This window comes from Leptodactylus fuscus, chromosome 9, assembly GCF_031893055.1.
Source record: "Leptodactylus fuscus isolate aLepFus1 chromosome 9, aLepFus1.hap2, whole genome shotgun sequence".
NCBI classification, from domain to species: domain Eukaryota; kingdom Metazoa; phylum Chordata; class Amphibia; order Anura; family Leptodactylidae; genus Leptodactylus; species Leptodactylus fuscus.
The window spans coordinates 81,929,586-81,957,582 of NC_134273.1; the positions used below are offsets into that span (position 1 = coordinate 81,929,586).

Genomic DNA, 27,997 nt, shown 5'->3' on the forward strand with positions numbered 1-27,997 from the left:
CCCAGAATTACTCCTGCAGCCCCCCTCCCCCCCGATCCTCAATAACCCCCCACGATGACGCCCTCCAGCGATAAAGCCCGCATACAGCTCCTTTTCCCACAAACCTCCATTCCTCAACCAAGATGGCGACGCGCCCAGGCCGTGACGTCATCATCGCGCAGCCCTTGACATGTGTCAGTCACGCGCATCATCGATAAGCGCCGCGGGGCTGCGGATGTCCTGTCAGGCGGTCCGCGGTGCTCCCCCGTGTATAAGAATGGACGTCTCGCGCTGACGCCGGCAGGGAGCGGGCGCTATGGAGGCCTCGGGGCGCGGGTCCGGCCTGGCCGAGCTGCTGGAGGAATTTTCCCGTGCCCAGTTCCGGGCTAAGGATGTGGGGGCAAAGGTGAGGCGTTGGGTGCAGTCCACAGGGGGGCAGCAGAGTGCAGGGCAACACACTAGTGTGTCTATGAGGGGTCTGGTGGGTTTTACTGCGGGTCTGTGCTGTGGAATGGAGCTGTAACAGCGCCTCCTACTGCCCAGACCTGCACATGACACTCTGTGGTACTGCTCGCTTGTTTACTACAATGGGGCAAACCACTACAGCCGGGGGGTGGGTTGGTGGCTGAGCTCACAGGGGCCCCTTTGTGGGTGAGTTTAATTATTTTCCCCTGATCTATAGCAATGCTTAAGTCTCTGTTCACACTCACAGGGTGGTGTTGGGCTGACTTGCATGCAGTGCTGTAGTGAGTGGAGGTTCTGACAGTGTGAACATGGTCTGATATATAGCGTTGTGTGCTGCAGGTTTATACAGTTGTATCCTGTGCGCTCGGCAGGTGGATCCACAGGCCAAAAACACCAGAACATGTGCTTGGGGTATTGTTACAAAATGCATTGGAAAAAACCTGTAGTTCTGGTGACTTCCCCTTTAATCTTGCAGGTAACGCCTTTTCTTGTGCTGCAGCATCAGACACTGGTTACACTGCGGGTGCTTGTGCTAAATCGGTCAGGATACTAAGTGCACCCTCCTCCAATTCCTAGGGCTCTACATATCCGTGTGTCGCCTTCAGGCCCTGGATTCTTTGATCTGACCTCTAGATAAGGAGTTTTAGCAGTCTGCTGGTCTGGAGCGTTCATGCAGGGGTTAAACTAATTCCAAAGAGGAAAGATATCAGCAATGATCTTAGTTGTCAGTCTGAGGAGGGTTAAAGGTCATATGCAGTTCAATATGTCTGGACCTGTGGATTTGCTATAAATGTCAGCGCCAACTCCTCAGTTCAGTCAGATAAGTTGGCTCTGCTGCACCGGCACGTTCTGCTCTGCAGTCACTTGTGAATGTAAATCACCGAACCGTCCGTTCCTGTTTCCTCGAGAGCTGGGTGACATCCAGTATGGCCGCCAGGACCGCTTCTCCATTCAGTCTTCCAGCCCTATGGGACTGTCATCGTGGCCTTATTGGTTGTCACCCAGCTTTCCCAGCTACAGATCACCAAGACTAGTCTCATAAGACATCATAAAGTCTTGGCAGACGGCGATTGCCTCACAATTATCAGAGGAAGTGAGATTCCTCCTTGTCGTCTTGTTCCCTGCGCCCAGGACTTTGCTGACTCCAGCAGGTCGGGACGCTTCTGTCAGATATTTCACAATCCTCGCCGGCCGCTAGAATACTTGTTTCTCTGCCAAAAGTTCAGCAAAGGGTAAATTGTCAAACGGCTCCAGCGGGCGGCCGAGAGTTGTCCATCGCCTGCTATACCCCTGCCAAGGCAAAGGGCACATGAGGTGTCAGACTCCTGACAACAAAGCTTCAAGTGTCACTTAAAGGGACCTGTCGGCCTATACTGACCCAGCGCTGAGTGACCTGACCAAAGGAAAGGTCATTGAGGCAGAAGAGTCCGGTTATGAGACTTTAAAGGGATCCGATCATGAAAAAGCCACTTTTTTTTTTTTTTTTTTTTTTTTTTTTTTTTGTGACTAACATGTACGAATAGCTTTAAGAAAGATTATTCTTCTCCGTGCTGCTGTTTGGTTGAAATGAGTTTTCTCGCAGCACTGGGGGCGGTCCTCAGCGCTCAAACAGCACTAGGGGCATTCCCAATGCTGTAAGAGAACTCTCCAGCACCACCTTCATTTTCTTCAGGAACCAGGCGCTCTGCGTGTCTTCTTCCAGCTCTGAGGGTCAAACTTCTAGGCCTTGGGCAGAGCTGACTGTACATGCCCTCAGGCCACAAGAAAATGGCCGCTTACTTACAGAGTAAGTGGCCTTGGGCATGTGCAGTCTGCTCTGGCCAAGGCCTAGAAGTTTGACCCTCAGCGCTGGAAGAAGACGTGTGAAGAGGCCGTTCCTAAAGAAGATGGAGGCGGCGCTGGAGAGTTCTCTCGCAGCATTGGGGACGCCCCCAGTGCTGTTTAAGCGATAAGGACCGCCCCCAGTACTGGGAGAGAACTCATTTGCATACCGACGAAAACCCGGATTTCTAACAAACGGCGTCGCGGAGGAGACATCTAAAGGTAGGAGAAGAATAGCTTTACTTAAGGCCATTCCTACGTGTGATCGAGGGGGAAAAAAATGTGATTTTAATGGTAGAATCTCTTTAATGCTACACGTGGAATTCTTCAAGGGCCTTTACAGCTCCAGATCTTGTGGCTAGATCATTAGTATGTGATGTGACACCCAGACCCCACACAGATCAGCTGTTTCAGCAGCCTCCTGGTCTCAGGCCTGCTAGTGTGCGGCACTAAGTAATGGGAGCGTCAGTGCAGTTCCCCATTAGCCCCGACAGATTGGAGTGGCTTCTATTACAGGTATAGGACCAGGGTCGCACTCCCTTTCCACTAGTCACTTCTTTCTGATCCCCAGTCGCTGGGTTGTGGACCGCAGCAGATCCCATACTGTCCTATCCTATGGAGAAGTCATCGGTATAAACTCAGCTTGGGGGCCAGGTGGCTCTTGGTATCTGCAGTGCCTAAGTGTAACCTATGGCCGATGCTCTGTAATTGTCCTGGTTGTGATTCTGGACCGATCGATCACCAGATCTTTCTTCTCTGCAGGTGGAGAGGATCGAGCAGCAATGTCTGGAGCTCTTTGGGAGAGATTACTGTTATAGCATAATCCAGAACACAAATGGCGAGCTGTGCAGCCACTATCCGCGGCAGATCGTCTTCCTGGAGTACGAGAGCACAGAAGATGACAAGCACATGTATGGAGATCCTACCTAGTCCTAAAGTCTCTTCCATCTTGTAAATGTACATTGCTAGGATAGGCCGGCACATTCTGGTCTCCCTGAGGCCGCTGCATTGATTCGGTGCTGCTTCCCCTTCGGCTTTTATTTTTTGGCTTTGCCCCAGTCACTGACAGTCAATGCTATGTTTCTATGGGGCCGCCATAAAGGGGTTCACTTTGAGTGGAGGCTGCTGCAGATTCCTATACAGGGCAATGCTCTGCAGGGAAAGCTTAAGGGCCACGGCTTCATCCTCTGTGTCTCCCAGAGGTCTGATCCAAAAGTGATGACTTATCAATGCCACATGCCACTGCTGTATTAGAGGTGAACGCCCCTTTAAATCTAAAGCAAATCCACAGGGTATAAGTGTCCGTCTCCTCTCTGTAACTGCTAGGTCTCGGTGGAGACGGCTTTACTATCAATGGCATCCTGCTCCTCATTCTCCAAGTAGGATCCCTACCGATCTGACATCCTGTCAATGCTTTAGTGGAGTATACCCCTTTAAGGAGCTCTCAACACTAGACAGTCCCTTCTTGGTACAAGTGTCCCTTGGTGACTGTCTTCCTGCTGGGACCCCCAGCGATCAGCTGTCATATATAGCAATACCTGTTTAGTCTCTATTCTGTTTCTCCGCAGGGGCAATGAAGCTTTGGTGTCCATTCACTTCAATAGGCTGTCTGTGTGGTGCAGGACAGGACCCCCTCCCATATAACTCCTAGTCTGCTAATATATACAGGACACCCCCTTTAAATCCAGCTCCAGTGAAGGCTAGAAACCCAGCAGTCATATCCAGCACAGACCTGCAATATACTGAGGGGATTCACAAGATGGGAACACAAGGATATGGCTGCAGATTTAGGACTGGTCCCATCCTGACAGTCATCCAGAATATGATCAGAGCCCGTTGGTGCAGGATTCCCAGCTTTCTCCAGTATATGAGTATGTAGCACGCCCCTGTCAGGCTCTTACACTTACCTTGTGTGCAGGAAGGGGGCAGCACCTCCCTAGTAATGAAACCCATAAACCGCACCTTAGATTGTGCTAAATCCAAGTGTTATCCTCCATGTATCACGCCTGGATTAATGTCTGCTCTGGTACGAGCCCCGGCCGTCTGTGGAGTGAATATTACACTTGTCACCAGCTTGTCATCTGGATGAGCCGCAGGCTGTGCAATGTGTGATCACCGGCCTTAGTGCGAATATCAGGGTAATAGTCCAGTTATCCAAAGTGCGGGGTATAGAACGTATCCGTGCAGAGAAATGTGACTGTAAAGGGCTACGGAATATGAAAATAAAATAAAGAGTAATTGTCTAATCTTATGTTCCAGGTATGAGAGCACGGTGCAGGTCAGTAGGTTACAAGACCTTGTTAACCGCAGCAAGATGGCGCGATGTAGAGGACGCTTCGTCTGCCCTGTTATTCTTTACAAGGGAAAGGTGGGCATCTGTCTTATGCTGCAGTATAAGGGATGTTATGGGCTCTATAGTTACATGTCCCCACCAAGGGAAACTATTGCAGCCCCCCTGACCTTGTGCATCCTTGTGAATGATGAGCAGCAGCTACAAATGGCGCCTGTTGGGTGGAGTTGTCCTTTACGTGTATGTAAATCAGAGCGCAGCTCGGCATGACGCCTATTTATGATCTCGGCAGGCAGTCAGTGTGGTCAGGCCATAGAGAAGATGGAAAGGCTTAGAGGAGACAACACTACATCAGTGCCATGACCCCATTCTCAGTCAGCGGGGGGATCCCAGACCTCTGCCAAACATGGTGATGGTGTATGGTAGTGTTATGCTGTCGTTTTATAAGGTTGGAATAGAGGTTCCCCTGGGACGGGGTTCATGGCCTCTCCTTAGGATAGATGGGACGCCCTATAATATGGTGGCCGGTGCTGGTGCCGGTGCTATACACTGCACTTGGCCCTGTATAGTGACTGCTTTGTGGCCGATTGAAGTCAGATTCATTCTTAAAGTACAGTATACTGGGGATTTAAAGAACACTACACAGATCAGGGGGCGGCTGCTTAACTGGTCCTCATGTTCCCCATTTTCTCTTTGCAGCACATTTGCAGGTCGGCAACACTGGCAGGATGGGGGGAGCTGTATGGACGCACTGGCTATAACTACATCTTCTCAGGTATGTTTATGGTATTGGGCCCTGTTCGTATATTGTAGTAACAGCTCTATGATTTCCACTGATCTGATGGGAAGAATCAGACCCTATAATGGGTCAATGGGGTCGGCCGCTTGCCAATGTCTTTGCATCAGATTAGCTGTATGACAGGTCCAGTACCGGGCTGTGATTTATAGAACATTAGGAAGAGGATTGTTATGGCTGATATTGTAATGTCTTTGGATTTGCTGCAGGGGGCGCCGATGATGCCTCTGCAGATACAGAGGTGACCGAGGATGATGCTGCAGCCAGGTATGTATGAGAAGCTCCAGGGATCTCCAGTTTTAACTAGTATGGGCCATGAGTATACGGTCTGTGGGGTCAGGGCCATGAGTATACGGTCTGTGGGGTCAGGACCATACCTTGTAGTACCTTGTACTGGGTCCATTAAAGTAAAAAGGACTGATCTGTAATACCAGGTACAGCCACTGCAAAGTGTGGCACTGTTCACAACCTGTTACATGTAGATACACAGGGGCTAGTATTGTAATGCATTGTGTTTTGATGCAAAGTTGCATGAAGGCGTTCGTGCCTGTAAAGCCCTGGGTGACCCTTCTCGTAAGGAGCAGGTGATAGATTTGCCTAACCCGTCTTGCAAAACTGCCCCCGAATCCTCGCTGCTATCTGACCACTTGTCGTTCACTTCTCTCAGGAATGGAGACTCTCAGTTTGACAAGGTCCGAGGCCACGACATCAAATTGTTGCGTTATTTGTCTGTCCGGTACATCTGCGACCTCATGGTGGAGAACAAGAAGGTGAAATTTGGGCTGAAGTGAGTTTTATCTTTATTTTATTAGCATATTGACTGGATTATTAGACTGGAGTCTAGTACAAGGGTCACCTCTTCTATAGGCTGAGCTTATACCATTGACGTCATTGGGGGGGTGGGGGTGTAAATGCCGATCCTTCTGTAAAATCCTCAGATCACGCGCCCTGTTTTCTTATCTTTTTCTCTAGTGTTACTTCCTCTGAGAAGGTGGACAAAGCTCAGCGGTATGCCGACTTCACGCTCCTGTCTATTCCGTATCCAGGTCGGGGCTGTTACTCATTTATTTCTATTGCACATCCTGCTTTACATTAAACATTAAAGGTTTGCTCTGAACCAGATTCTGACTCCTGGCACCCACGCTGATCAAAGGGGCTGCAGTTGTCTGCCTAGCGCTATATCCTATTCAGTGGTGGCTCCTGGTACTGCAGTTCATTTTCACTTGCCTGTAATGCCAGATGCTTCCATTAACACTGGTGGCGCTCTATGCCTCCGGTCAGCTGATCCCTGGAGGTGCTGGAAGCTGTATCCTATTTCCCTTATGTAATATTGATGGCTATTCAGCTTGTCAAGGTTAATCCCTGTAAAGAGGTTCTGCAGAGATTCTCCATATATACGCGCTCTGTGGCTGATGGTTCCAACCCTGGGTCACCTGCACCAGCACACAACTTCCTGATAAACTCACATGTCAGTGGAGAGACTTGGTCAGGTTCCCACTTCTGCTAATAAGGGGATTGTGTAAATTTGCTATATTGGTTAGATCTTAAGACGTTGGCAGAGTTGTCCATGGCCGCCCCATGTAGTAGCTTGTCTGCGCCCTGTGTTCTGGTCTTGCATGATACTGCCATTGGACGTTCGTTGATTCTTTTACTTTCTTGCAGGCTGTGAATTTTTTAAAGACTACAAAGATCGGGACTATGCAGCGGAAGGACTTGTGTTTAACTGGAAACAGGTATGTGTAGTATGAGAGGGTGAGGGTCTCTGTGGGTCTAGTCAGCTGCAGTGTCATCCACATATATGCAATGCACTTCAGCACTACTGATGGTGGCGGCTTCTCCTCCATGTTGGTGACCATTTCAGCATCAGTGGATGTTGGATACAGTTGAGGGCGTCCATAACAAATATTTAGGTATCAAAGTAGAATTGCTGTAGAGCAGACTGCAGAGGGGGAGAGATCGTCCATCCTCAGCATCAGTGTCTGTTTAGCATGAGAAGAAATCACTAATGGACAGTAGAAAATCATCCAGGAATGAAACTGTAATACACAAGGTAGCCCTCGTTCACATCAGCGTTTGGATTTCGTCCGGGGGAGTCTGCATGGGGACCCCCCTGAACGGAATACCAAGTGCAAGCACTGGTGCAGTAAAAGCACATGGACCCCATAGACTATAATGGGGTCAGTCTGCTTGCTGCGAGATCTTTGCAGGGATCTTGCGGACAGGAAAGCAGTTCACCATCTACTTTCCTATCCTCATGATTCGTGTGCGGCAAGCACATGGACCCCATTATAGTCTATGGGGTCCATGTGCTTTTACTGCACTTGGTATTCCGTTCAGGGGGGTCCCCATGCAGACTCCCCCGGATGGAATCCAAACGCTGATGTGAACGAGGCCTTATTGCAGGCAGCCATGTCAGGGCACAGACCTCTCCTATAGTATTTATTACCAGGAAAGGTCTGAAACTAGATGGTGGCTTATCATGGTGTCTTTAAAGTGTATGACCAATGGTAATTAGAGATGAGCAAACACTATTCAAAACAGACGTTTCGAATAGCATGCTCCCATAGAAATGAATGGAAGCGGCCGGCACGCACACTTTGCCAGCCACTTAACCCCCCGCGTGCCGGCTACGTCCATTCATTTCTATGGGAGCATGCTATTCGAAACGTCTGTTTCGCATAGTGTTTGCTCATCTCTAATGGTAATTACAGCCTGAAACTTTCTCAAGGTAACCATGACCTAGCCTTGTCTGTGTATATCTATATCATATAACGTGCACCTCTCTACCCCTAGGATTATGTAGATGCCCCTTTAAGTATCCCAGTCTGCTTGACAAGACACCTGAACATTGACTGGCGGGAATACCAGGTAAGCATGTGGTGACCTGGTCATGTGACGTGCCCTGCGTTTCGCTCTGTTCTTGAGATGTCGGCCGTTCTGTCACTTGCCCTTTCTTTCTCTCCTGAGATTGCGCGGCAGCTGACAGTCAGGAGTCGTCTCTCCACCACCGCGCTGTGTCCTGATAGGGCAGGTTCCCCTCATTGCAGAGCCTCTGGGGTCCTCCAACAGAACCGGGGACACGGCATATGCCGAGCTGCAGAAAATGGGTCAGCACCGCAGGCGGCTCATATTAATGGGTTATGCTTAGAAACGTCGAATTGAGGCTCCGGTCTCGGGTGCCGCTGTCTTCAGCGACAGGACTGTAAATTCTCATTATTGGTATTGTGATTTTTAACAATGCCTTGTTTAGCCATCAGAAATGAGACCTCCTGCAGTGAAAAGCATCACTCTGCAGGCAATGTTGGCAGCTATTCACATGTGTAATGGCGGAGTATCACTGTGTGAATGGAGTCGTAGTGTGGGACCACCACTATGGGGCTGACCATCATGGCCAGTACCTTGTCAGTCTCAATAGTTGTTCATTGTCCAAAAACTTGCATAGCCCATCTTGTGTTCAGCAGCTCCCCACCCCCGTCCTCTAAATTCAGAGGCTTTGGCAAAGTCCAGTCACTTGGCTGCTCCAGGTAATGGTGTCGGAAGCAGAGGCAGCTAAAACGTTGGCCAAGGTTGTCTCTAAAGTACCGCCTCTCTGTTACATTAGGGTTAGCTAGTCCTCAGCACTCCCGAGGTTATAGAACTACAACTCCCAGCATGCCGGCTTCCTCTGCTCTCTGGAACTCGTAGATGTGAATGGAGCATGCTGGGATTTGCATCAAACTAGACAAGACTGGCAGAAACCAGTAGATGGATTTGTCCCGTCTTACTAGACTTTCTTCTTCTGTTCCTTGTGTCTCTGCCAAACACTACAGACCAGTTTCATCTTGGACGAGTCCGCTCTCCTGACGGGTCTGTTGTAGTAAATACTTGGCTCTCGCTGTGCATTGTTCTCTTCCTATGTTGTTCCTCCTGGAAATGGCGGGTTACTATTTCGCTTAGTGTCTTGACACATCTGAAAACTGGCGTAGAAACACGCCCTATTGACAAGTGGAATGGTAACTCCCTGTTTCCAGGAGGAATAACAGAGGAATAGAATAACAAGTTGTAAGGAAAGATTTTACAATTGTCCTACTTTTATTATACTGCACAGGATGGGGCCCTGGTTATTTCCAGGAAATGGGTTGATGACCTGCAGTACCTGACACTACCTCTAACATGAATAGGGGCAGTAGCATCAGATGACTGGTGCACAGTCTGGATACCGGACCCCCCACCATCAGATACTGGTGACCCACTTTGTATATAGATCATTAACTTAACTTAATACTGACTGTCGGAGTGGCGATGGGTCCTCCTTAACCCCTTCCCTCCGCTGTGGACCCCCCTACCACATTCTGACAATCCTCTAGAGCTCAGGCTTTCTATCCTTGTCCTGAAGTTGCCTCTGCAGCAATGCCCTTGGATCTTCGCTCAGTCACATGTTCGGAGGCTCTTGTACGGAAATTATGGAAGGAAACTTTTACAAGACAGGACTGTGATTTAATCATCTTTCAACAGGCAGAATTAGGGCAGAGCCCGGCAGGGGGCAGGAAGCGCTGAGCTGGCACTTGTAGAGTGATTCTGAGCTGATATACACTGCACAAGGATCACCCCGGGAACCGGCATGTGGAGGGATATATGGCATGAATACATTATTCTACCGCAGCTCTGCATCCTATAAAGGAATAGCTATAAGGTGTTGGCTTAGGAAACCCATATACATATCTTATGGGGAATCTGGAGTGTATAGAGGAGGGGGCCCTGATCAGGAGACTTGTCTAGTAACCTGCAAAAAGCATCCCAGTGCATCTGTATTGTATGGAGCCCATCTACCTTATAGGAGTGGTGTAATACATAACAGGGTTCTGAGTAGGAAAGCAGGGGCCCTATGGCAGTATAGGGAGACTCTACACTGGATGGGCCGTGTCTTGTACTATTGGGGGCAGTATTGCTTGTATATTGTTGTTCATGCCTCCCTCTTCCATCTGTTGCAGAGCTGGGACCTGGTAAAGCAGACGCAGAATTACCTGAGGCTCCTTATTCACCTCATCAATGGGGACGGTAAGTCTCAAAGCATTGCTTGGGATATGTAGGAAGAAGCTGCAGTGCAGGTCTTGGGATTGTCTTGTATTTATGGGTTGGTGTCTGTGGTTTGGCCGTATCACTACTGACGGGGCAGAAATCGGTGCAGGTGTTCGGTCCCGTGTTGCAGAAAAGCTGTGTTTTTGGTTTGCAGATTCTGTCTGTCGGCCATAGCCATGGCAGGAACACACTGCAGGTTTTTTGCAGCACTCTTCAGTCTGCAGGGTTCTCCACTGCAGCCTTTCCGTCCCTATTCTACCTATATAGAAAACCCCCGGCATGTCCATAGGTATCACTGACTTGCTGTAATGGTTTCTAAAACTGCAGCCACTGCGTTGCGGATTTTTCTGCAATGTGTGAATGGGATTGGCCGGATTCACCTCCTCTGCAGTGACTGTAACACACTGGTCTCTGCTGCATTTGCAAGGCCGGGCCCCATGTTCTGAAATGCAGGGCCTTCGCCTTAAAGTACTTTGGTCAGATGTAGGAAGAGTTCTACTTTTAAGAGCATGTTCACTAGTGACCATGACAGGACACCCGAGGCTGCAGTATACACCTCACCAAATGTAAGCGTGACAATGGAGGAGGGGATTTTGTATCCGTTCCCAGTAGGAGTTAGGTTTGTGTCGTATACGCTCAGATCCTTGCAGACTCTCCGCCAGCACTTACATGGTGTCTGCGGTGGTGTCGCACATGGCTAAACCTGAGCTCTAGCTCTTGGAGAGGGAGGAACAATCTAATTTCACAGTTCTTTCTGCCACCTGAGTCCAAGGGCATGAGATCCCTGGCAGTACCAAGCTAGAGGTAAAGGGCATGTTCACATTACTGTAATGCATGGTTAGATGTCCGGGTAGGTAGAAGGTGAAGCACATGCTGCAAATGAAGCCCTGAAAACAGTCCATCTATTGCTGCCCCAACCAAATCCTCATGGGGTGTATTAGGCCTGGGCTTGTACCTATGAATGTAATGGATTTTATGAAAAATGGTGACTACACAGAGCAGCCATTGGGGAACTTAGCGAACCTGTAATCCAGAGTATAGTAATATTACTGACATAATGCTCTCTTCTCCTCCCTGCAGATAACAGCGGGTTGCTGGTGCACTGTATATCTGGTTGGGATCGCACGCCGCTCTTTATTTCACTCCTGAGGCTCTCCCTTTGGGCTGTGAGTAGACTCAAGTCATTTTTCTGTTTTATTAAGAGTTTAATATAAGGGCTTGTTTTTTGCAGGATGAGCTGTAATTGTAAATCTATATGATGTATTGCATAGGCTTGTCTGATCTGCCCGCACTTGTTGCTGGATTTAGACTTGCAGGAAGTTTACTTCAGTAACCACCTCACCCCGTCCATCTCGCCGCTTAGTAAAAACTGGATCCCAGCTGGTAATAAGCGACTATTTGCCTTGTAAGACTCCTTCCCGGTACTGAGGCATATAATGAGCGATGTGCTCCCGTCCTGCTGAGATCCTGAACACTGAGCCTGCTGCGCCATTGAGCCAGCTTATTCCCCCGAATGCTAAGACAAAAATGAAAAGTAAATGCAAGCTGTGATCCCGCCATCCTGCACGCTGCCAGATACGTCTTTTAAGGGATCGCTGCTTCCCTTAATGAGAATATCACAGAGAGAAGCTTTAAGTGAAAGATTGGGAAAGTCTCAGGCAAGCATGGCAGATGAATGGCTCCAGTAACACCAGAAGGGGCACAATGGAACAGGGCTGTATTTAAATGTAGATTGCGAGCCCCATATAGGGATGACAATGTACGTTTTCCCTATCAGTATGTCTTTGTAGAATGGGAGTAAATCCATGCAAACACGGGGAGAACATATAAACTCCTTGCAGGTGTTGTTCCTGACGGGATTCGAACCCAGGATTCCAGCGCCACCATGTTGCCCCTCTAATCCCACAACTTGATGTAGCCCTGCCTTTTGAGCTGTTTAGGGGTGTTCAGCCCTAAAAAGTGACTACTTCCTATTTTGATCAGTGAGGTCTGACCTCTGGGACCCCGCTAGTCCTGAGATTTAAGGGACCACAAACCCTTCTGTTATCCCTGCAATGGTTACCAGAGGTACAGCTCTGAAGGAACATTCACTAGTCACTTGAATAGGCTCAATCACAGAGACCTGCAGTACCTGACCTGGCCACTACTAAATGTGTGGAGCAGTGCTGGAAAAAGGTGGAGAGACTGCTTGCTGGAGCGACGTAGTCTTTGATCTGAGTGATGGGGCATTGATGAACCATATTGCTAATAATGGCTACTTTAACAATCTCTTAAAATTTAGACAGGCTGCTGGTGACGTCTTACTCTGACCCCTAAGTTGTTGCCATAAATGACACCTTAAAGCTTCATATATCATACACTAGCATCTGCCCACGACTTCGTCTGCGGGTTGGCCACTTATATTTAGCCAATTGCTGTTGTGGATGATCAGCCTGCTCCCGCGTCTCTGCTACATCGCAGCATATGCGCAGCGTACTCAGTTGCATGTACAGCTCTGCATATGGAGAGTGTACTCAGCTGTGCTACAGCGCTGCCTAAGCTCTGCTACATCTGGCCATTTGGATTATAGGGGTGTTCTTATGTCGGTGTCTGAGCAGCTTCTGTGTTAGGGAACAAACCTCTAAACATCCAAACCCACAAACTTTCACATTTTTATAATATTAGTAGGATTTTTTTTTTTTTTTTTTTTTGCATACTCCTCCCTTACAAGCCTTTTGATCTCTTGTATCGTCACTCTGTTAATAATTCATCAAGGAGGAAAAACTCGGGAAAGTTGTTTTTAAAGGACCAAGTCCGTGTTGGCCGGATGAATAGAAAATGATAGCTATTTAGAGAAAAAATGTTCTCCTCTAAATAGTGGCCATTCATTTTGGCGCCTGTTGGTCCAGCTGCGGTCTCACCTGCCCCCAGCCCTTGCTCCCGTCAGGACTAGAACGCTCATATGTGGCAGATTATATATAATTTAGGCTTCTTACACAGATCTTTGTCAGCAGATAGCCGAAGCCTTGAGAAAGCGGTTTCATCTATGCCGGCGTGATTCAACCCTGGATGATGGGGAAAGTCAATTTTTAGCATCAAGGCTGCAGATCCGTATGTGTGATGTGTAGAGGCTGACGGCAGATGTCTCCTGCCATTGGTCCTAAAATAAGCCATTGGTCATAGTTTGGTGTTCAGGCCCGACTAATAGTAAGACTCCCCTTTGGCAGACTTCCTTAAGTCGTCCCCCCCCCCCCATCTCAGATTTACATATAAATCTCTGGGACCCCCTTCACTTGTGGCAGTGGAGGTATTGAGTTCCCGGTGTCAAAGGAGTGGTTGACCACTGACCCATTTGCTTCTTTTGTCCTATATAAGTCAATGGAGCAGCTGCACCAATGAAAAGCACCGTGCCAGTCACAGAACTCATAACTGCTCTTGTAATAATAATTAAAAAAAAAAAAAAGATATAGAGATATAAATATACATGTAATACCTTCTGCCACCACTAGTGGTGCTCATGGTACAATTGATTCATTCACTGTACGCAGAAAGCTCCTGCACTCCCTCTAGTGGTGGCTGCAGGTGACAAATTCTGTTAACTCTTGTGGTTTGCTGCTCTTGCCAATTGTCTACATAGTTCTCTGCTGGAAACTGCCATAGTGGGATCCTGGGGATGAGGATAAAACCTTATAATCCTATAAACTTTCCAGGAAACTCATTGTATTTGTCCTATCTGTTTCTTAACATGTCTGAGCTAATAAAAGGGGTTGTTTAGAAGAAAGAAGAAATTTTAACTCTAAAGTGCTGCAATACCTAACTCCTCCTGTTTACTGGGGTGGCGCTATTTTAAGATGGCAGCCATGTCTTTCTAACCTGAACAGCCCCTTAAAGGAAGCTTGTATTGTGATTGACTCATGTCTTTTGTAGGCCGATATCGCCCTCTGGTGTCGGCAGTTCTATGCACCCTTCCCTGACCCTACTGACTATTGCTCTTCTAGGATGGCCTGGTGCACAGCTCATTGGAGCCCGCTGAGATCCTTTACCTGACGGTCGCCTATGACTGGTACCTCTTTGGGTAAGTAACATTTACACAACCACCTGGGACTGACTTTGAGCTCCGCTTTGTCTTCCCAGGCCAATGACCTGTCTATTAGTCAGACGATCCTTCTGCAGCTCAGTCCTGTCCAAATGAATGGGGCTGAGTTGCAATACAAAATATATACCGTATACAGTGCTGTGCAAAGTCTCGGTGAAGAAACTGCAGAGCTCAAGATCCCAGACTAGTCCCTGCGTCTTACAGCCAACCTGACATGATGGCGACAAGGCTGCATATGCTTGGCCCTGCTATGACTGACCTCTGACCTGTCTTGTACTCCTCTTGCTCCTTTCCAGACACATGCTGGTCGATCGTCTCTGTAAGGGTGAAGAGGTAAGTTCTCTTGTATTAACACTACAGTAACCATTCCCTATAGCTCAGTAACTTGTGGCGCTTGCAGAAATGCATCCCCCCCCCCTCCCAAATCAGACCATGGGGGCACCTATGCATCATGAGAATGGGGGGTGGGGTTGTTTCTATGCCCTGGAGGGACCATTACACCTATACAGTGCTACTCCATTTCTATGTTCAGCACCCAGATGAACATTTATGCAGCCCGTCCATTTACCTCTCGGTTTGGGGGCCAGACTTTCCCGACTTGCATTGTAGCAGATTCCACTGACTTGCAGGTTATCTGTAGCCTGTAGGTGGCGCTGGAGAGTTGCTGGTTTCTTCTGCCTATTGCATCCTTTTCCCAGGGATCATTGCTTTTAAGATTCCTCACAAGCCGGATTGCCACAAGGAGGATCGGTTTCTTTTATAGCAAAGCGCTGATAACTTGCTGCAACATCACATTGAGCGGTATCAAAGTTCTCTCCATGTTGGTGGTCTTGGCGGGGTCTCCACATTACTGGGTCACTAGAGGAGCGTCTCTCCCATAATTGCATAGCGAATACTCGAGTATGATGAAAGTCGGCGCTCTGACTGCCGGCGTTACTTAGACCTTCCAGACACTCGACATTCCCTCCTCAATCTAATGAGCGAGACTTGTCAAAGGAGAACACTACTTGTATCAGACCAAACCGGCATCTGTCTGCGAGCACTCAGCAGTCGGCGGCAGACATTTCCATTCCCTTTCTTGTCTCCGCGTTTAGTTCCTTTTAATCATAGACGTAAACACGAATCCCGATCAGATTGCGAGGAAGGGGCTGCTGTGTAAGCAATGCAGGCCGAGGGGAGACATCAGTGTGCGTGGATGGGAATGGTAAAGGCTTTCTGTACCAGCAACCCCACTGGCGCCCCCTGTTGGAATATCAGAAGGCTGAGTGTCTGGTACTTGCCTTGTAGAATAATTTGTCCTCGTAAGCCCTGATATTCCTGTATGGGGTCTGTCTGCTCCATATGATTATCTGTTAATCTGGAAAAGCCCTTTAAGACCCTTCCTTAAAGGAGCTTTCTGGATTAATTGATATGACCTCTGCTTACAATGGGTCATCTATCTAAGATTGGTGTGGGTATGACACCCGCACATCCACTGATCAGCCAGGGCTAAGCTGGAAGCGCACCTCCAATCTGTATAGTGGCTTGAATTGGGGCTGAGCTGCAGTAACCTGAACCGACCACTACATAGTGTGGCGCTGTGGCACCGATATGATGGTTCATCAATATCTATTAACCTGGAAAACCCCTTTAAGTAGGACCATATATTGTGATTGAATATTGCAAGGATATGCCATCTCTTCATGGTCGGTAGGCCTCCCCCCACACCCTGATCCGGTGACCCCTCCCCACCACAACTGTATGGCCAGAGGTTCTCCTGTGTTGCGGATATCTGCCCTGTCCTTATCGGATCCATTGGAGGTCCCAGAGACAGGACCCCGTGACCATAAAGCGTTGTACACGGACTCCCCTCCATAATGTGATCTATGGCTTCCTGATCTTCCAGGGTTAATTCACTTTTTTTTTTTTTTTCCTCCTTCCAGATATTTTTCTTCTGCTTCAATTTTCTGAAGCACATCACTTCAGACGAGTTCTCCTCGCCGGGAAGGAAAGCTCGGTAAGCTGGCGCCCATAACGCTAGAGAAAGCCGCTGACCTCATTAGCAGAGCTGGTGATGGGATATCGATGGAGGCCACGAAACCTCTTGTGTCCTGACCCAGTTTGTGTAATTTATTCTCTGCTGGAAACGTTCCCAGTCCAGGACCTGCCGCACATGGAGGTGTAAGGCAGGAACGAGGCCTAACAAGGACCCTATAGATGGGTTTAGCGAGATCTGGGGGTTTGTATAATTCATGGCCGGTCACCGTCTTTACATGGCATTATCAGGCAGGCCGGGAAGGATTTTACCTTTTTTAAGGATTTCTCACCTATTTCGGCAATACAGATCTGTACCAGCAAATGTCTGCTCTTAAAGGGATCTTATCATTCAGACGACATTTTTTTTTCTAAGTACCACGTCGGAATAGCCTTAAAGGCTATTCTTCTCCTAACTTTCATCATCTTCTCCGTGCCGCCGTTTGCCTACAATCCCGGTACTTGTCGGTGTGTAAGTTAGCTCTCTCGCAGCACTGGGGGCCGGCCCCAGCGCTCAAACAGCACTGGGGGTGTCCCCAATGCTGCGAGAGAACTCTCTCCAGCACCGCCGCTTCTTCTTCAGCCTCTTCTTCCGGCGGTGGCTTGTAACTTTTAAGGCCTCCAGCCTTGGGCAGAGCCAACTGCGCATGCCCATAGGCCACGAGAAAATGGACACTTGCATAGTATTTACAAGCGGCCATTTTCTTGGGGCCTGTGGACATGCGCAGTCTGCTCTGCCCGAGGCCTAGAAGTAAGAAGAGAATGGAGTGGCTGTTCCTGATGAAGATGGAGGCAGCGCTGGAGAATTCTCTTGCAGCATTGGGGACACCCCCAGTGCTGTTTGAGTACTGGGGCCCGCCCCCAGTGCTGCAAGAGAGCTAATTTACATACCAACAAGAACCGGGATTGTAGACGTACGGCGGCGCAGAGAAGACAACGAAAGGTAGAAGAATAGCCTTTCTTAAGGCTATTCCGACTTGGTACTTAGAAAAAATGTCGTCTGAATGATAAGATCCCTTTAAAGGACCAGTGATAGGTTAGCAGCTTATAGGGCAGCAGGAAGGGGCTCTGCTTATATTGATAGAGTGGCCCTTTTTATTGTTGTACTTGGATACTGATGTGTACACTGTCATACGTCTCGGTGGATGATGGGTGTTGTGATCCTTCTATCTTGCAGGCGGAAAAGTTCCCAGCCCCGAGATCCTGGTCTAACACTAGAAGATTTCTGTGCATTAAGTAGGTGTCCCATGTGCCATACATACATACATACATACATACATACATACATACATACATACATACATACATACAACATCCCGTAATCTGGTCCAGTCCATTCTGGAAACTCTGGATTTTATTTCTCTTCTAGAACCTCAGGATCGTGGCAGCGCCACCAGTCTAAGTAGTGACTTCTCTCTTGTTACTGAAGACTCTCCCAGTGCCTTCGGAAATACAAACTGTGAAGCTGTCGATCTGGTCAATGTCGGCGCGCAGGGCCACGCAGTCTGGTAAGGGGGGGGAGACTTGGTCTGACAACTTCCTAATAGTTGGAGCCAAATCATCTGTAGTCAGGGGTAAAGATCACAAACAAGATCTTATGTTGAATCCATAAAATGCTAAGGGGGGGGCTAAACTGATGTATTCATATGTGACATCCAAGCCCCTCTGCTGATCAGCTATTTGCAGAGGCCTCGGCACTAAGGCAAGCGCTGCTTCCACTTGTCAGGCCAGTGATGTCCCTTGGCCCTGTTGCAGCCAAATCCCTTCCAATGGAGCAGATGTATGGTAATGCATTTTTGAGGGTGCAGTACTCTTCTGGATGCCACAGCTGATCCGTTGGGGTGCTGTATGTTGGACTTCACACTGACCTATCATAAATATACGTAACTGGTATATAGTGCTGGAACCCCCTTTCCCTTTAAATCCTATCAAACTGCAAGGTAAACATGGACTACAATGGGGTCCGTCCGATCTCCGTCCTGCTTTCACACTGCAAGGTGTGAACACAACCATAACATCTTGCCTGTATCTCTTCCATGTAGTCAGGGTTTCTTCATCCATATAATGACACGGTTACTTGATCGCTTTCATCCTCTTCACCCACCACGCCAGGAAGAAGACTCATACCTCCTCCCCACAGACGGCAGTCTGGTACCGGGCGTCAGAAGACCATCTGCTGCAGCCATCGGCATCTGAGGCTCGGTCCTCCAGCTCGTCCTCGTCCAACCATTCAGACGTCTTCCTGAGGGCAGGGAGTAGTCCTCTGGAGGTGCCGCAGCGCAGGTGGGACACATGGCGAGGCATTCCCACGTATGTCTGACTATTACTTATACGGTTTGTTTTTGGCTGTTCCATGAATGTACTTGTATAATCCAGTCTGACCAGGTAAGGAACGCTAGAGCAGGTATAAGATGGATCTGGTGACCTTAACCCAGGGATGAGCTGTCTGTGGTGTATCAGACGTCAGGGCTTCTCTGTATGTCCCTTCTATAGCCACATATTGGTATAGAGGTCTCCCCATGGATCCCATGTTAGTTTTCCTCCCTGTTTTGGCGCGATGTCTGTATATAGAATAGTCAGCCTGCTAAATCTTATGTCTTCTGCTGTGCTGCGGCCAAACTATGGAAGTGTCAGGGTAGGTACGGGACTGTCTGGCTGTGTGAAGAACTGACTTGTCGGCCACTTAAAGGGCCTGTCTAGGAGTATAAAACATGGCTCCTCTCCTTCTCCAGAAATGGCCTTACACGTCAGCCATGTGTGGTGTTGCATTCACATCAATGGAGATGCAGCTCAGCCCCACACACCGCTCAATGCCAATCTGTGGGTGGGCAAGGTGCTGATTTTTTCCTAGAAGACGTTTTTCTAATTTTATACAATCCTTTAAGGGGCTGTACAGTATTAGAATAACATGGCTGCCGCTTCTGGAAATATCAGGACTTGTGTAAAAGATGCAGCTGAATAAATGAGACTATGCTGCAATACCAAACACAACCTGTATACAGGTGTGGCACTGTTTTATAAAAAAAAAAAAAAAAAAAAAAACAATGTTATGTGATCCCAGACAGACCCTTTAGTATTACTAAACTTGTGCTGCTAACGTTCTGCTCACATCACATTTGGACCCCCCACATTTGGGGGGGGGGGTGCACTAATAAGAACCCACTGAACAGCAGGGCAGTGTAATTACAGGAGGCCTATCTGGAGATCTTCAGAGGCTCGCTCTTGTGCATAAGACTGAAATTGCATCTTAATATCTTCTATCTGTGCTGAGACAGGACTACATGAGGTTACAGGCCTGAAACATAGGCTGCACTACTGAGATCCTGACTACCCTTGTGTAGTATGGGGTCATTGTCCTATATTCTGTAGTGCCTATGGGGGGTATTGCTGTATCTGACTTGGAAGCTTCACAGGTTTGGGTTGCCTGACAGGCTTGTTGACTGTTTCCACTTCCAGGTTTGTGATACCATTTTGTGCTTTTTGCAGCTGGTTTTACATTGGTTTGATCACTTTGTTCAGGATATGAGAAACATAAACTCTGCAATGGGTTGCGCTGCAGTACCACATATGACCTGTGGACATGGGTGGCGCTAACATTTGACAGCCGCCATGTTTTATGTATCCTGGACACCCCCTTTATGCCTCAGCCTATGTAGGTAGGAAGTAAAACTTGTACTCCAACCTTGTACAAATTCCAAAACTTGTTGTTTTTCACTGTTACTATAAGATTTTCCCCGATTTGTCATGTAGCGGGGGTGGGCGGGTAATCTGCTTATACAACACGTCATTACTAAACACATGTTCATACAATGGCTTATACCACGGCCTGATTGAGACAGTCTGACCCTGCAGCTGTCTGACAACGAATCCTGATTTTACGGCCAGTTAGTCTTTGTATTTCCAGCTCCCTCAATGCAACATTGCGCTCGGTTCCCCAGTGGCGATCCTGCGGCAGGATGGGAGCGGAGGCAGCGAGTTGGCATGTGTTGTATAATAGCAGGTGCGGTGGGTTGTGAAGCCCCGGCTGCAGCGCTCCACGCGTTCCCTATTCTCAGATTAGCACCGTACTAACACAGCTGAAGGCTGACCTCATTTTATGGGGCGGGAAGGAGTTTTCTGATACTCGAACATTGGGCTGAAATAAAAGCCTAAAATGTGGGGTTGGGGGGAAAGAAGCTGTTAGTGTGAATATAGATAATACATGTGAGATCTGCTGGTGGATTAACTCTTACATGCTTGATAGAAATGTGTAAAGCTTATTGCATATGTAAAAAAACAAAACAAAAAAAAAACTGTAACCTAGTAGGGGGTAAAATGGCATCTTCCACAACTTCCAGCATTGTACAGCATTCAGTCACCAAAAAAATCCATCCGGAGTAAAATAAAAATACATGGGGAGGTGAAGCTGCAGGAATCCTTCAATGTGTGATTGCATGCTGTGAGAGGGGAGGAGGAGCTGCAAGTGAAAGGCATGTGAGTCAAAGTACCCAGCATCAGGAGCCATTCACTCTGGTATAAACTGGAAGGCCTTCCCTTAATCTATTGTATATAGACCTGGAGCATTGCTATGTAACATAGGGGAGGGGGGCCAGCATGTACCTGAATGGCTCCCAACGCTGGGTACTGTGACACATATGCCTTTCACCTCCAGCTCCTCCTCCCCTCTCATAGTACGCAATCTAACACTGACGGGTTTCTGTAGTTCCTCCTCCCCTGCTCTACGTTTGATAGTTCCTGGAATTTGAGGGAAGGGTGAGCTACAGTAAGGTCATGAATTTTATTTTATTTTTTTTTTTTTTACCTCCCTGTAGTCCTCCTTTCCCTCAAACCTTCTCAAATAGAGTATTGCAAAAATATACATGTGGTGGTGGAATCTTGCAGCTGCATCTCCCTCCTCTGGGTATAAGATAACATGCTGTGAGAGGGGAGGAGGAGGAGCTGCAGGTGAATGGTGTAAGTATCTGAACAGCTCCTGATGCACTGACCCAAACGGGAAGGCGCTCTACTGTATGGTAAAGTTCCAGGTCTAACAGTATATGGTGTGGTCACCGTCTGAGTTGTTTGGCTTTTACCACCTTGCACTTGACTTAACATGGTGTTGGGCATGTGGGGACTGATGTCTCTTACTAAAGCATGATGGAAGACTTCATGAAAATTGCAACTTTCTGGTTTCCCTTTTCATAGACTAGGTGCTAGTTACTTTATACAAACAGTAGGGCCCCCCCACCCCCCTACTAGACACTATTGTAAAGGGCCCCGAGACATCTTACTGCACAGTATGGCAGGATAACTTGCTATGCTAAACTGAGGACACCTGGCAATAAACCTTCAGGCCTGTGGCCTTCCTGGAGTAGTTATGGAGTTGCCCTGATGGTCCCAACCTGCCCATATTTTGGCTGTCATGTAATTCTTCATTTCGCCTCTAGTGGCCACTGCAGGGAAACTGCTTTGCCAGTTGTGACTGCCTTCACCAATCAGACCTGATCGTCTGTGGTTTCTGAAGTTGTTCCCTTTGTGGTCAGCTGTAGGGGTTAACTTATGTTAAACTTAGATTTATATTTTTGGTACCTATTAACTCTGCATTGTACTAATCTTTTATTCTACAAAAACTTGCCGAAATTTTTAGAAATTTTAACCCATGAACTAATCACAACCTGACCTCTTGTCTGAAGATAATTTTTTCCGACTCTTCCTCTCGGCTCGCGCCTTCATCCAATTCCTTTCTATATTGAGTTTCTCTGCCTTGCTTGTGGCTGTCAGTCTGGAGACCCTTTACCGTCTGCTGATCCTCACGCTTTTTGGGTGTTCCGGTTTCTGCATGCACCTTGGCTTTGCAATGGCTTGGCATTATAAGAGAACCGTTGACCACCTCCTTGGAAGGAGCGGTTCCTTGGCCTGGCTTCTCACCTGGTGGTGGCACCGTCTGCAGTTCTCTTCACTGATGCGGGGTGATCAGATCTTCTGCGTACGGCATGGCGGTGACGGTTGGTTTTTGTTTGTTTTTTTAGTAGAAGCACTCATCCCCAGGTCTTCCCTTTTTTCTCTCTTCGCCTCAGATCAGCGGACCATTCCCTACCCGGATCTTCCGTCTCTACAGACTATGGCAGCTGGCAGATGGTATCGGAGGGTGGGAGTGTTCATGACCATGGTATGCTCGGCGCCGGTACCTTCCTCCCTTTCACCTTCAGCTTCCCAGATGAGAAACCTAACAATGGCCTGTAAGTGGATCCAGTATGTCGGCTGCTCTTCTCTGCAGTGAATGAGCATGCTGCTGATGTATCGCCCCAAGGTATAAGTAACACTGATCGCTGCAGATCTGCGGAGACTCCTTAAGTGGTTGTCGCCATATAGTAGCTCCAGCTCTCATACTGCTTTACCTCCAAACATTAATCTGTATAAATAACATTAGCTAGAAGGTTTCGCTCCCCCCCCAATTATCACAAAAACTAAGGCCTGATATAGAACAAGTATATGGTGCTAGACCTGATAGGGCTGGAGATGTCTCATTTCACTTATTAGGGGATGAATGGAGACGGCGCTTTATTTTGCAATCTCTTTTCAAGATGTGGTGCCAGGAGGAAATACAAGAGTATGAAGGAATCCCTAAAGAATGTGACAATGTGAGATACAAGTGTCCCAGAGTATAGATTATAATGAGGAAGGAATTATCATACTTATAATTGAGATCCTCAGAACCAGCGAGACATTGTATAATACTGCCTCCTGTCACATTGCCCTCTATGTACAAGAATATAACTACTATAATACTGCTCCTATGTACAAGAATATAACTACTATAATACTACTTCTATGTACAAGAATATAACTACTATAATACTACTCCTATGTACAAGAATATAACTACTATAATACTGCTCCTATGTACAAGAATATAACTACTATAATACTACTCCTATGTACAAGAATATAACTACTATAATACTGCATCCTATGTACAAGAATATAACTACTATAATACTACTCCTATGTACAAGAATATAACTACTATAATACTGCATCCTATGTACTAGAATATAACTACTATAATACTGCTCCTATGTACAAGAATATAACTACTATAATACTACTCCTATGTACAAGAATATAACTACTATAATACTGCATCCTATGTACTAGAATATAACTACTATAATACTGCTCCTATGTACAAGAATATAACTACTATAATACTGCATCCTATGTACAAGAATATAACTACTATAATACTACTCCTATGTACAAGAATATAACTAATATAATACTGCCCCCTATATACTAATATATAACTACTATAATACTACTCCTATGTACAAGAATATAACTACTATAATACTGCTCCTATGTACAAGAATATAACTACTATAATACTACTCCTATGTACAAGAATATAACTACTATAATACTGCTCCTATGTACAAGAATATAACTACTATAATACTGCTCCTATGTACAAGAATATAACTACTATAATACTACTCCTATGTACAAGAATATAACTACTATAATACTGCATCCTATGTACAAGAATATAACTACTATAATACTACCTCCTATGTATAAGAGTATACCTACTATAATACTGCCCCCTATGTGTATACTATAGTGAAATAACTTGTAAGGTTTGGTTAGGTTATTCCTCAGACTATAGGTAATGTATTGGGGTCCTCCATGCCGGGGATGTATTTGCAGTGTATCGGTATATTCCCCTCTGTTGTACTACTTGTATATATTGCTCTGCAGTGTAGACCTGGTATATACTGTAGATTCTCACATATGAATATTTCGGCAGCTGGAGCGATCGGGGAACAGCTGCTTCTAAAAATAAAGCACCTGGCATCTGACTGTCAGCAGTCTAGCAATTTAGGAGAAGTGTACTTGGCGAGCAGTCCCCATAGACCCCGCGCAGTGTAACGGCAGCGCCTGGGCTGTAATTGCTCCTGTCTGTCCACGGGGCAGTCCTGCACGGCTGAGCACTCTGCACTCGCCTGCGCTTATTATGAATAACTGTATTTTCAAGGGTTAATCCATATCCTGCAGGTATATTGCATCAAGTATCTGTATACACCAAGAATTGCCTGTCCTCGGTGAAGGCTTCTGGTGCCTGTAGATAGAATATATGGAAGCGATCACGATATTGGGGAAACTGAGCAATTGGGCAGAGCCTTGTTGGACACTTCTATCCTAGATCCAAGACTCTCAGCTGGACCTGTAGCCCCGCACACTTGTAGGTTAGTGAACTTGCAGCTGGTCCCATAAATGCTCCATTGGAGGTAAATGGTGAGCGTGCAGGGCAAGGGAATGTCACAACCGGGTGGAGACTTTCCTGGGAACTCGGGGCGAGCATTATCCTGCTGAGAAACACTGTCAGGATGTCCTGAACTATTAGTGGCCTTCCTAACTATTAGTGACTGTCCTAAGTGTTGGCCCCCATGTCATACCAGCAGGGGGCGGTGTGTGGCTCCACAGCAAGGGCAGGATTGAAGCCCTCACCGTGTGCCCCCCCCCCCCCCCAACACACACACACACACACACACACACACACACACACACACACACACACACACACACACACACACACACACACACACACACACACACACACACTGTTCCAGCCATCTTGTTCATGACACCACTACAAACCAAGAGGGTGGCTGGATGTCCCAGGACACGGGTGCAGTGTGGCTGGATGTCCCAGGACATGGGTGCTGAGACCCCAAACTTCCATCCATTACAGGTGCCTGAGCTGAGATGGGTGTAATGAAGATTCCCCTGTCTGGATGTTGGACAACAAAACTGAGCTGCTCTGCTTGATGGTGGAACAAAGCCTCCTGTACTGGTGGCATCTGGACATGTCCATCATGTGCGTGCCCTCCGTAACTTCTGCCCCCAACATGTAGGTCTGGAGATTTATTGGTCCAACCATCCCTCTGCCCAGGCTTTATGTGCAGCTGCCTGACCCTGGGAACCTGTATGGATCTTGACCAACCATACTAGTGGTCATGTCCCCTCCAGAGGCCGTTTGGCCCTCTGCAGCCCCTGAGGGCTATGACTGTGCATTCTGGGCCCATAGGCTCTTGTGACTACTTCTTGCAGTTTATCCATAGCCGCCATCTCCAAGTGCTACAGGGGGTCACGGAAGTTCAGCTCCTAAGACTGCTGGTGCGGGGCAATGTGTCACTATGTGCAGGATTTTATTGCCCAGATCTCTTCTGTATCTCGCTATTCCCTCGTCCATGCGTGATCTATGTCTGTGATATAACACGTCGTCGTCTTCATCCACCTTGTATCTCAGCGCTCCACGTTACTTGGGTAATTGCACAATTGGAGCGATCTATCAAAACTGCATCTCGATAACTGCAGGATACGACTATTTTCTCGCCATTGAATCTTCTTTCTATGACACTTTTATACAATTGTAACATTCGTCATCTGACGAGGCAATTTAGCAGTGTGAACGCGGCTCTGCAATAACCCGGGGTGCTCATCTGTACAATCAGGCCCTTAAAGTGCACCTCCAATTATACAAGCACATTGCCTAGATGAATAGAAGGAACCTTGTAAGTAATAGATCTTGGTAAAGAAAGCTGTTTCCTTACCCACTTACTTTCTGTCAGCCTTCTCCATAGACTTCTATGTTAAATACATCTCCAACTTTGCTACATGGAGTGAGAACTCTTCTGACACAGATGGATCTGCTCTACAACTGCAGAGGATGAGGCAATTAACTGCTCCCCCCCCCCCTCCTCTCCATAGACTTCTATGTGTAAGTGATCAGTGAATAAGGAGGGGGGTATATCTATGATGTCCAATAGGGTTCACTGGGGGATCCCTGAGCTATAAGTGACTCTTTATATGGTTCCCTCCTGGAAATCTAGGACTATATAGACCATCATTAAGGTCATACCCTGCATGGTCAGATATCCGGTGCTGACGGGGGAGGGGTAACGCCGTCACTTATGTTTCTTCCATGAGGAATAACTGAGGACCGTCATGATACAGCTTTGTAAAGACGCTCAGGTTCTTCTAGGGGTAACAAGTGTTTATTGCAATGGGATCGTCCAAGTGTTTAACCCTCTCCATGTCCTGAGCTGGACAGCCACTTAAAGGCATGTCCGTGTATTACCGTATACCTGACTGCTGCTCCTCCTCCATATTGAGTGTCCTCTTCTTCTCTTCCAGGCTTACAGCACTGACGGAACGGGCGTCGCGACTAGAGGCCGTCCAGTCCATCTTCCTGTCTACCTACCAAACCACCATAGGCCTAAAATCTGTGCCGCAAAGCCCATCGGGGGCCATCAGTGGTCTTCTAGAACAGTTTGCCCGGGGCGTGGGCCTGCGAGGACCCAGCACTATAGTCTGATGAACTGGCCGAGCACCTGGGAATCCAGAAGCCATGACTTTTATCAATCCTCCCCCCTCTAGAAGCCATAAAGACAATCTCCGGGACGCGTTTGGAGAACTTTTAAATGTAATACTAATGAAAGGGAACGGATCTTCCAATCGTAGAAAGCTGAGTGATCGGCGGCCATGTCTGTCTTAAGGGCTGTTGAGTACTTTTGGTTTTGTTTTGTTTTTTTTATCTACCCTTTCCTGTATCCATTGTCACATAATCCTGAATCTGACAAGACTGACGCTCTTTACATAGAAAATGGATCTATTTATTCGCACGCCCATGAGACTGCTTGGAACTAAAAGTCCCAGCATGCCGTGCCCTGTTACATCTGATACAGAGCGCCGAATACTCTGCTGTCCTTGCACACCATAGAGTTTAGTGATCTTGAAGCCACCACTAGAGGGAGCTCTGCAGCTGGTGGCTGACAATCAGCGGCCTATCATGCTGGGCCATTGGAGCTCTGTACTAGAGGTGTCCTCTCCTGTGCTGCCCTCTACTGCCTAGTGCAGGGTATTACAGTACTGTTTAATAGGCGCTCTCTAGGGCTACTGGGACTTATAGTTCATCCTCTGCAGTACGTCCTCTTGCCGCACCCCATGATTTTTATTTCCTCGTCTCCCTGTGATTGAACAAAGTCCGGATTTATTTTTTTGCTATTTTCCACATTTTTGCTTTTTGCCTATTTTTTTTTTTTTTTTTGTTTTTATTGGTTTCTATTTAATTCGCAATCAATTAAAAGACGTCTTGTTCATTTTTATATAGAATCCTGTTCACGTGTTAATCTGTCGGCAACCTGGGTGGAAGCGCTCGGCTATGATGGGGTCGAGATTAGGAACATGGGGCTCTGAGAGCATCAACATGCCTGTCCATAGACTATATATGGGGGCCTGACACCTGCACAGATCAGCTGTCCGGGCGGCCTCTGGTTGTGCACAGGATCCTATTCCAGTAACAGAGCTGCAGCCCAGCCACTGCTGTGACCCCTGGAGGCTGATCTGTGCAGAGTCCAGGTGTAGGATCAATGCTGTCCAGTCACATAAACAGCCGCAGCCTTAAGATGTCCCTGTAACATCTGACTATTCTTCGTGTCATTAGATTTCCCGTCCT

At 47.5% G+C, this 27,997-nt stretch overlaps 1 protein-coding gene across 5 annotated transcripts; it reads left to right on the forward strand.

Annotated features, from left to right (window-relative positions):
* The first annotated feature begins 203 nt into the window (after nt 1–203).
* Nucleotides 204–27,654, forward strand: MTMR14 (myotubularin related protein 14). 5 transcript variants are annotated; one of them, XM_075287652.1, is made up of 20 exons: nt 204–385; nt 784–919; nt 3,028–3,176; nt 4,525–4,633; nt 5,255–5,330; nt 5,561–5,618; nt 6,019–6,138; nt 6,324–6,397; nt 7,014–7,084; nt 8,145–8,219; nt 10,322–10,388; nt 11,490–11,575; nt 14,387–14,463; nt 14,781–14,817; nt 16,407–16,480; nt 17,675–17,733; nt 17,867–18,005; nt 18,610–18,807; nt 22,554–22,715; nt 26,677–27,654. In XM_075287652.1, the coding sequence occupies exons 1-20, from the start codon at nt 372–374 to the stop codon at nt 26,855–26,857; spliced, it is 1,962 nt and encodes a 653-aa protein (XP_075143753.1). In that variant the 5' UTR covers nt 204–371; the 3' UTR covers nt 26,858–27,654. The 5 variants fall into 5 exon arrangements, with proteins under 5 accessions (XP_075143753.1, XP_075143754.1, XP_075143757.1 ...); XM_075287653.1 differs by having other exon boundaries at nt 18,610–18,780; XM_075287656.1 differs by lacking the exon at nt 22,554–22,715.
* The last annotated feature ends 343 nt before the right edge of the window (nt 27,655–27,997 follow it).

Bases quoted from the DNA above. Each gene is read 5' to 3' on its own strand.
- MTMR14 (XM_075287652.1), top strand. The intron at 3,177-4,524 runs GTATGGAGATCC...CTTATGTTCCAG, and splicing joins ACAGAAGATGACAAGCACAT to GTATGAGAGCACGGTGCAGG. The intron at 11,576-14,386 runs GTGAGTAGACTC...TTGCTCTTCTAG, and splicing joins TGAGGCTCTCCCTTTGGGCT to GATGGCCTGGTGCACAGCTC.